A 10855-nucleotide genomic window follows, 5' to 3' on the forward strand; every position below is an offset into this window, starting at 1 on the left:
GAATGAGAGAAGAATTCTAGACAAATGTGGAAGTGTGCATGGAAAAGTTTGGAAGGAATGAGAGAGTGTTTTTGATTGGTAATATGAATGGTAAAGTAGGGAATGTGATGGTGGATGGAATAGTTGGTGAGTGGGGTGTGCCTGTTGAGATAGATGAGCATGGGAGTGCGTTAGTGGACATTTGTGCTGGGAGGGGGTTGGTGATAGCCAATACCCTCTTCAGGCATAAAATGATCCACAGATATACATGGCGAGTGATGAGAAGGGTGGGTGGTGAACTGAATGAAAGGAAGGCAATGATTGTTTATGTGTGTGTGGATGAAAGGATGCGAAGATGTGTAATGGATGCAAAAGCTTATAGAGGTTGGGAGAGTGGACTTTCTGACCACTACTTGGTGGTGGCCAGAATCAAGATCCAAATAAGATGGAGTAATAGAAGAAGGGAAAGACGGGAAGAAGTAGTATTTGCATGGAGAGTGAAAACGTTACAAGAGGATGAGAAAAGTACGGAGTATAAGAGAGAAGTGGAGGAACAATTGGGCAAATATGAATTGGAGCAGATGGGGGACGTGGAAGGTGTGTGCAGGATATTCACTGAAGAAATATGTGCAGCATGTGATGAGGTGTGTGGGATGAAGAGAAGACGGAGGGGGGTGGAAGGAACAGCATGGTGGAATGAAGAGGTGAGACAGGCTGTGGCACAAAAGAAGAAAACATACAATGAATGGATGAGAAATAGGGGCGTGGAAGAAGTAGAGAGGCGGAAGAGAGAGTTATATGTAGAAAGGAAGAGAGAGGTGAAAAGATTAGTAAGAGAGAGTAAGAAGAGAATGGATGAGGAATTTGGAAGGAATTTTAGTGTAAAGTGGTGGGACTGTACAAAAATGTTCTGGAAAGAGGTGAAGAGAGTAAGACAGGGTGGAAGTGAAGTTAGCAGAGGGGAGTGAAAGATAAAAAAGTTAGATTACTAGTGGAGAAGGGAGAAAAAGTGAGCAGATGGAGAGAACACTTTAAGGAATTGTTGAACATAGAGGATGGAAGTAATGTGAGTATAAGTGGTTGGGGAATGGCTGGGAGAAGGAGGGAGGTGAGAAGACAGGAAGAAATCAATAGGATAGAAGTTGTGAAAGCAATGAAGAAAGTTAAGTTGGGGAAAGCCCAAGGAATTGATGGAGTGTGTGGTGAAATGCTGAAGCATGGGGGAGAGATAGTATTAGAATGGTTGTGGAAGATGTGCAGATTGTCCTTGGAGGAAGATAGAGTCCTGGAGGATCGGAAGTCAAGTATAATTATTCCCATGTACAAAGGAAAAGGGGAAAAAGAAGTGTGTGGTACTTATAGGGGCATTTGTCTTCTTAGTAAAATAGGAAGAGTGTATGGTAGGATACTTATTGACAGAGTTAGAGCAAGAACGGAGGAATTAGTTGGAGAAGAACAGGGAGGCTTTAGGAAGGGAAGAGGTTGTGTAGATCAGATACTCATTCTTAGGTCTTTAGTGGAAAAGTTTCTAGAGAAGGGAAAGAGGTTGTATGTGGCTTTCATGGATTTGGAGAAAGCATATGACAGGGTGGATAGACAAGGATTGTGGAAAGTATTAAGAATATATGGAGTAGATGAGAACATGTTGAATGCTGTGAAGAGTATATATGATGGTGCTAAGGCTGCCGTGCGTGTGAATTTTTCTGTTTGAAGGTTGGGTTGAAACAGGGATGTGTCATGTCTCCATGATTGTTCAATCTGTACATGGATGGGGTAATAAAAGAGGTACAAGGTAGTGTAGTAGATGTTGGGAGTGGCCCTGGTGAGAGAGGGTAGTGTTTGGAAACTCCCTGTACTGTTGTTTGCAGATGATACAGTGTTGTTGAGTGAAGACGAAGGGGAGTTGCAAGGCTTGGTGGATGAGTTTGGGAGAGTGTGTAATATCGGCATATGCTCCACAGGCAGGATTGGATGAATCAGAGAAAGATAGATTTTGGGATGATTTAATACGTGTAGTGGGTGGTATGCGGGATGATGAGATAGTGATTTTGGGAGGGGACTTAAATGGTCATGTAGGTGAAGCAGCACAAGGTTATGAAGGAGTGCATGGGGGATGTGCGTATGGTCTAAGGAATCCAGAAGTGGAAAGGATACTCAAGTTTGGGGAGGCAACAGACATGATTGTATGCAACACATATTTTAGGAAAAGAGACAGTAGGTTAATTACATATGAGTCTGGGGGAAATAGCAGCCAGATAGATTATTTTCTGGTTAGGAGGGCTGATAGGAGGTTAGTGAGGGATGTTAAAGTTATAGGAAGTGAGGAGTGTGTGCATCAGCACAAACTACTTATTTGTGATGTGGTGCTTAAAGAACGAGTGATGAAAAAGAGGACTTATATACCTAGGAGGAAAATATGAACGCTGAAAAACCAAGTAGTAAGGGATGCCTTCTATAGTGAGTTGAGGAGAGTGGTGGCTGAACAGGGAGCTGTAGACAGAGGCATTAATGAACAGTACAGAGCCCTCAAGAACAATCTCTTGAGAGTTACTGATGTACCATGCAGTTGGACAAGAGGACCACCAAGACATAAAGTAACTTGGTGGTGGGATGAGGGTGTAGAAGCTGCAGTTAAGGAGAAAAGAAGGCTTTTCCGGGAATGGAAGAAGGATGGTAGCAAAGAGGAATATTTGGCTGCCAAGCGTAGGGCTAGAATAGAGGTATACAGGGCAAAGTCAGAGTCACAGAGACTTTTACTTGATAACCTAAATCTTGGGGAAAGGAAAAATATGATATTTAGGGTGGCAGGTCAGGTGAAGAGGGATAATCGGGATATTATAGGTGAGCAGTGTGTGAAGAATGATGAAGGAAGGGTAGTGGTGAACAGTGAGGATATTAAAGATGCATGGAGAGAGCATTATGACCTGTTGTTGACCGAGGTGTTTGACTGGGACAGAGAAGGTTTGGAGCCAGCAGATCCAGTGTCTGGCCCGTGGCCTTTGATTGATGCTGCTACTGTGAGTGAGGCAATAGGCAGGATGAAGGTGGGGAAGGCAGCAGGTGTTTCTGGGTTGACTGCCGAAATGTTGAAGGCCTCAGGCGATGTAGGGGTGAAGTTAGTCACTGACCTGATAAATAGGATTATTTATGAGTGTGTTGTCCCAGACGATTGGCTGAAGAGTGTAATGTTAATGTGTATAAAGGGAAGGGTGATGCCCTGGAAAAAGGAAATTATAGAGGTATAAAGCTTTTAGATCAGATAATGAAGTAATGGAGAGAGTTTTAGAAGGTATGATTAGAGAAAGAGTGAATATTGATGAGATGCAGTTTGGGTTTATGCCAAGTAGGGGGACCACTGATGCCATATTCATTGTTCAACAGCTTCAGGAAAAATATATTGGTAGGAGAAGGGATCTTTATTTTGTTTTTGTTGATTTGGAAAAGGCCTTTGACAGAGTCCCTAGAGAGGTGGTGAAGTGGGCAATGAGAAAGCTTGGCTTGGAGGAGTGGCTGGTTAGGGTGGTTATGGCTATGTATGTGGGTGCTCACACCCAGGTAAGAGTGAATGGAGATTTGAGTGATGGGTTTTCCGTGAATGTTGGTGTGCATCAGGGGTCAGTTTTGAGTCCCATGTTGTTTATCATGGTACTTGAAGCCCTTTTACGTAACTTTAGAAACGGACTCCTGTGGGAGTTGTTGTATGCTGATGATTTGGTGTTGATTGCAGAGAACGAAAGAGAGGTGGAGGAAAGGTTTAGGAAGTGGAGAGATGGTATAGGGCACAAGGGCTTAAGGGTAACTGCAGATAAAACAAAAGTGATGATATCTAGGGTTGGTGGTGGTACTGTCAGAGACGAGGGAGAGTGGCCATGGGCAGTTTGCCACAAGGGTGTGGGATGTAATTCCATCTTGTGCGGTGTTTGTGATAAATGGGTGGATAAGAGATGTAGTGGTATCAGAAGTAGACTGCAAGATAATGCTGATTTTATGAGTACGGCGTGTCAGGGAGAGCAGGTGGAGATTGTCATACGTGAAAGAATTGAACTTGCTGGTGAATCTCTTGAGTGAGTGGAAGAGTTTTGTTATTTGGGAGACATGTTGTGTGCTGGAGCTTGGGCTGGAGCTAGCTCTGTGGCTAGGGTGAGAAGTGGTTGGAAGAAGTTCAGGGAGCTCTTGCCTCTCCTGACATTGAGAGGACTCTCCCTACGTGCTAAGGGGTGTTTGTATGCAGCATGTGTTAGGAGTGTAATGCTGTATGGTAGTGAGACCTGGGCAGTGAAGGAGGAGGATATTCGCCGGCTCAGACGTACAGAAATGACAATAAGTTGGATGTGTAGTGCATCCCTGCGTCTAAGGCCTGGAGGGGCTGGGTTCACGATGGAAGAGTTGAGAGGTAGGACGGGACTGGAGTGTATTAGTGTTGTGATGAGGAGAGGTAGATTGAGATGGTTTGGACATGTGGAGAGGATGGGGGATGATAATTGGGTGAGGAAGGTGAGAAGTGTTAATATTGGGGGTGGGGTTACGAGGTGTAGACCAAGAAAGACATGGAATGAGGTCATTAAGTGTGGCCTCAGGGTTAAGGGACTGAACAGGGAGGCTGCAATGGATCGTGCAGCATGGAGAGCCGCCATTAGGTGACCAAGGCCGACGCATGCAGGCATGTTGGAGCCTTTAAAAAAATGAAACACACACACACACACACACACACACACACACACACACACACACACACACACACACACACACACACATCTATCTATCTATCTATTGCCAGATCCCTCAAACCCGTTTGGGGTGGCCAGAAACAAATCGTCTCCACGTCGTCCTGTGCCCCGCAATTTCACTGCCCTGCTCCCAACTCACACCCCCCTCTCTCTTATACCTCTCCACCCCATCCCACCATCTCATCCTCGGCCTCCCCCTCCCTCTTCCCCCCTCCACCTCACTCACATACACTCTCTTCATCAGTCTTTCACCCTCCATCCTCTCCACATGGCCAAATATATATATATATACACACACACACACACACACACACACACACACACACACACATATATATATATATATATATATATATATATATACAGTACGCTCGTGTCCAACACGCGTTAGTCCAGCATGATTCACGTCCAGCACGGAGAGCAAATAATTTGTATTATTTAATACGATTTAATTACTGCAACACGAGTGTGTTAGCACAACACGCACAGAGCTCCGAGAAGTGAGCGAAATCCGCAGAGTCCGCCTCTAGCATGATCACCCCCGGTCCAACACGATCATACTGGACATTCCCATGATGATGATAGCCAATGAAAACTTCTGATCAAGTAGCCTTCCCCGCCCGCTATCATGACGTGATCGTGATGCCGCCCAATTAAAAACACTTCTGCTGTCACATGATGTTTTGTTTAAAATTCTCCCGCCACAACGCCACTCAGTCGCATAATTCGCATTGGAAGGTGCTTTTTTGTTGCTGCATTTTCTGCCCTTGTTACTGCATTTTACCCTGATCATGATGCCTAGGAAGCCTTCTGAGAACCCCAAGAAGCGTCGGTACCTCCCTCCGGCCACCAAGCTAGAAAGCATCGAGAGGAAGAAGAAAGGGGAGAGGAAAGTTGACATTGCCAAGGCCTATGACATGAATGAAGCCAACGTGAGGATCGTAATAAAAAACCAAGACAAGATCCTGGCAGCAGAGAAGGCCTGCAGAGTGCTAGGACAGGCAGAAGCAGGACCTTCCATGGCTGTGGACGAAGATAGTGATTCTGAGTGTGATTTCGAAGGATTTATGAGGGGGGTTGAGGAGGAGAAGCAGCCATTACCTGCTAGTGATGCCAGCAGCCATCCTCTGGGGACCCAGTAGGACTACCTACAGCCTTGGATACCACCTTCCATTCCCAGCAAGCCCACCAACACTATCCTAAAAGGTTAGTTATCATTCATAGCACAGTACCATTTATTATAATTACAATAGTACCAATATATGTATAGGTATATGGTAGGTATTTAGGGTGACTTTTCCTAGGGTTGCTGACATAATTCATTTTTCCCTATAAGCTCTGTTGTTTGTCCAACACGTTTTTAGTCCAACACGGGACCCATGCATGACAATATTACCGTGTTGGACGCGAGGGTACTGTATGTATACATATATATATATATATATATATATATATATGTATATCTATCTATCTGTCTATATATATATATATATATATATATATATATTTTATATATATATGTATGTATGTACAGTATATTTATACATAAATATATATATATATATATATATATATATATATATATATATATATATATATATATATGTATGTATGTATGTACAGTATATATATATATATATATATATATATATATATATATATATATATATGTATGTATGTACAGTATGTATATATATATATATATATATATATATATATATATATATATATATATATATATATATATATGTATATATGTACAGTATATATATATATATATATATATATATATATATATATATATATATATATGTATGTATGTATGTGCATGCTAGTATATATATATATATATATATATATATATATGTATGTATGTATGTACAGTATATATATATATATATATATATATATATATATATATATATATATATATATATGTATGTATGTATGTACAGTATATATATATATATATATATATATATATATATGTATGTATGTATGTACAGTATGTATATATATATATATATATATATATATATATATATATATATATATATATATATATGTAAGTATTTATGAGATATGATAATGTTTGCTTGATGTAAAAGTTTGACATAGGTATAAAAGTTTGAAGTAGATGAGGTTCGAAAATCAGGCATTATCTCATATTAGTTAGATATTCCCCATAAAATATTTAGTTTGGCTCAGGTGATGTAGTCTTTTTTGCAACTTTCTTGGTCACCAGAATTGCAGAAGAGGTTTTATTGAAGAGAATAAGTGACTTTACCTGCTTTGCTAGTTTCCCATTTCTTTGAGACTTTCTACACTACTGTATTACCCATGAATATGCTGCATTTTCATATATGATAGGTCCAATCACATGGACAGCTAATTATCAAGTTGCACTCTTTCATTTGTGGTCACCAACACAGATGAGGATTCTTCTGATGAGACAGCGAGCAGCGATGGAGAACAAAATGACTCCTCTGCCAAGGGTAGTATAGTAGGAGGGTAGGAATGTTGTTTGCATAACCAGTCATGAGTTTAAAGTATAGAATATGATTAGAATGCTATACAGGTAGGTGCCTAGATTCTGTCCACTTTAACTTGGCAAATTATTTTCATCTCTCTATCATGAATGATGATCTGTAGAGAGAGATGAATGCTATAGTGTAATGCATGTTGTGAAAAAATGTGATGGAGAGGATATGGAACATCTTATACACTATACCACTGGGGTATACAAAATACTGTAAGCTGAAAAAATGACAGAAGGCTCTGTCAAGTTAAGGTGGATAACTTGTAGTGCATGTTACTCAGAATTCCCCTATTGTATTGAGATGTACTGCTTTATCCATGGGTTGTACTTTAAATCATAATGCTGCAGTTAATGGGTTGAAGCTTGTCATTTTTACAGTACAGTATACATTGTACACTGTATTAAAAGGGAATTTAAATTTGTCAGTGTTACTGTACATTGTTACAGTACCATTCAGAATATTTTGGTTTGTATGACATAAAGTACTGCATATTAAATGTGTCACATGACGAATTGTCATTAAGGAGCAGGTGGTGGTTGTTTGTTTAATTAAATTGGACCCAGTAGTTTGAAGGCATAAATGAATTTGTGAATGACTGTGTGGCCAACCTCACTAGGTGTATTGTTTGATTGTTCTAATTTTGTACATTTTCTTTGTTTCTGGATCCTTCTGTACCCAGTCTCATTGGTGGATATCAGGGTTAAGGTGATGGTAGTGATAAAGAATTATGCAGATTTTGTTTAACAAGGCTGTGTACTTAATATGATTATCAGTATCAGGAAATGAGGAAGTACTGTATTAAAAATTGGTAGTTCTGTCATGTACAGTATATTTTAGAATTTACATATCATGGGCTTTGGTGAATGGAAGAAAGCATTTTTGCCCATGAATTCAGTATCATTCTAATTTAGTTTTCATTCATGCCAATGATTTTATTCAGTTCAGAGTTGCTTTTTGAACTGGAAAGTTGAATATAGCCATTTACTTTTCACTGCACCTTTTCCTCTCTATCTACTCTGTGCTCTACAAGGCATATGGACCATCCCCCAAGGTTGATAATGGTTGTCTGTTTGTTCAGAGCAGCTCCTTAGCATTTGTGCTTGTCATGTGTCATCCATGCAGCACATGAATCTCCATTCTTGAAATGGTGCCTCATCATTTGCCATCTGCTCTTTGCTTCCTCATGACTCTCTTTGTACTTGCTGGAATCCATGCTTTGTTGTTTGATAATCTAGTCTCTTTGTGAGGTCCTGGAACATTTTCATATATTTTTCTAGGATCTTTATAATGTTGGTGGGTCTGTCCATCTATCTACAATATAGCCAGATGTCACAATCCCCTAAAGGGAGGCAGTTTGACTTTGAGTTAGTTGTTTTACAAGGAGGAGCATTAACCCTCCGCCAAGTCACTTGTTGACACGAAGGGAACACGTATGGGTTAGCTATATGGTTACCACCCAGCGTTACACATGGTTTTCTAGCTTACTGAAAACCATCAGGCATGTCTCTAAATGTAAAGCCACCTGAAAAGGGAAGACGAGTAATAAAAAGTGATAGGAAAGATGGAGAAATAGGAAGAGAGGAGGCAGACACAGAGAGTGAGATAAGTGAAAGAAGTAGGCAGCACTACATCAAATGAGGGGATGATGGTCACCACCACCTACCACCTTAAATAGAGAAAAAGTCATGCCTCCCACTTGTTGCATCATCGTTATTTCAGTGTAAGGTACAGTATCCTGTAGGCCACTCATTATTCTTTTATTTTCTTTGGTTTCCCACCTGAATAGGAGTGATACTACTCATTTGCCACAGTTTCAGGTTTCATAAATACTATGTTCCTACGGGATATGTGCTGCTTGAGCAAGGATGCCATTCATGCCGTTTGTTCTTCTATCTATCTATCTATTGCCAGACGCCTCAATCCCGTTTGGGGTGGCCACAAACAAATCGCCTCCACGTCGCCCTGTCCCCCGCCACTTCACTGCCCTGCTCCCAACTCACCCCCACCCCCTCTCATATACCTCTCCACCCCATCCCTCCATCTCATCCTCGGCCTCCCCCTCCCTCTTCCCCCCTCCACCTCACTCACATACACTCTCTTCGTCAGTCTTTCACCCTCCATGCTCTCCACATGGCCAAACCACCTCAGTGTGTTCCTCATAACGCTTCCTATACATCCACATCCACACCACAACGCTCCTTTATATCCTCATTTGTCAGCCTGTCTCTCCATGTGACTCCACAGGCTCCTCTTAAATAACTCATTTCCACTGCTCTCACTCTTGACTTGTGTCCTTCCAACAATGTCCAAGCTTCACTTCCATATGTTAGAGTTGGTATCACAATACTGTCATGTAGTAACTTTTTCACTTCCATGCTCACTTCCCTGTTTCTTATCACTGCTTTCAAAGAACCAGCAACCTTTCTTCCCTGCTGTACCCTTTCAAGCACTTCACCCTCCAAACCTCCATCCTTACTCATCACACTACCCAAGTACTTAAACGTACTCACATTTTCCAATTCCTCACCATCCAACCTCACTGTACATTCACTGACTTCACCTCTCTCAGAGACCATGACTTTACTCTTCCCTACATTCACCTTTAGATTCCGTTTATTACACACTCTCCTAAACTCATCCACCAAGCCTTGCAGCTCCCCTTTGTCTTCACTCAACAACACAGTATCATCTGCAAACAACAGTACGGGGAGTTTCCAAACACTATCCTCTCTCACCAGGGCCACTCCAACATCCACTACCCTACCTTGTACCTCTTTTATTACCCCATCCATGTACAGATTGAACAACCATGGAGACATGACACATCCCTGTTTCAACCCAACCTTCAAACAGAAAAATTCACTTTGTTCACCATCCACACGCACTGCAGCCTTAGCACCATCATACATGCTCTTCACAGCATTCAACAACTTCCAATCTACTCCATGTATTCTTAATACTTTCCACAATCCTTGTCTATCCACCCTGTCATATGCTTTTTCCAAATCCATGAAAGCTGCATACAACTTCTTTCCCTTCTCTAGAAACTTTTCCACTAAAGATCTAAGAATGAATATCTGATCTACACAACCTCTTCCCTTCCGAAAGCCTCTCTGTTCTTCTCCAACTAATTCCTGTGTTCTTTCTCCAACTCTGTCAGTAAGTATCCTACCATACACTTTTCCTATTATACTAAGAAGACAAATGCCCTTATGATTACCACACACTTCTTTTTCCCCTTTTCCTTTGTACAAGGGAATAATTATACCTGACTTCCAATCCTTCGGGACTCTACCTTCCTCCCAGGCCAAGCTGCACATCTTCCACATCCATTCTACTACTATATCTCCCCCATGCTTCAGCATTTCACCACACACTTCATCAATTCCTGGGGCTTTCCCCAATTTAACTTTCTTCATTGCTTCCACAACTTCTATCCTACTGATTTCTTCCTCTCTTCTCACCTCCCTCCTTCCCCCAGCCATTCCCCAGCCACTTATACTCATATTACTTCCATCTTCTATGTTCAATAATTCCTTAAAGTGTTCTCTCCATCTGCTCACTTTTTCTCCCTTCTCCACTAGTAATCTACCATTTTTATCTTTCACT

At 41.2% G+C, this 10855-nt stretch overlaps 1 protein-coding gene across 1 annotated transcript in view; it reads left to right on the top strand.

The window, feature by feature from the left end:
• LOC145411056 (peptidyl-prolyl cis-trans isomerase FKBP4-like) overlaps positions 1–10855 on the top strand; it is a 243087-nt gene that overhangs the window by 124129 nt on the left and 108103 nt on the right. The window contains exon 8 of the mRNA XM_080281129.1: positions 7139–7201. Coding sequence (XP_080137255.1) covers positions 7139–7201 — 63 coding nt within the window. The remainder of the gene's footprint in view (positions 1–7138; positions 7202–10855) is intronic.

Source organism: Coenobita brevimanus, chromosome 87, assembly GCF_032717465.1.
Source record: "Coenobita brevimanus isolate Jiangsu-jjx chromosome 87, ASM3271746v2, whole genome shotgun sequence".
Taxonomy (NCBI): domain Eukaryota; kingdom Metazoa; phylum Arthropoda; class Malacostraca; order Decapoda; family Coenobitidae; genus Coenobita; species Coenobita brevimanus.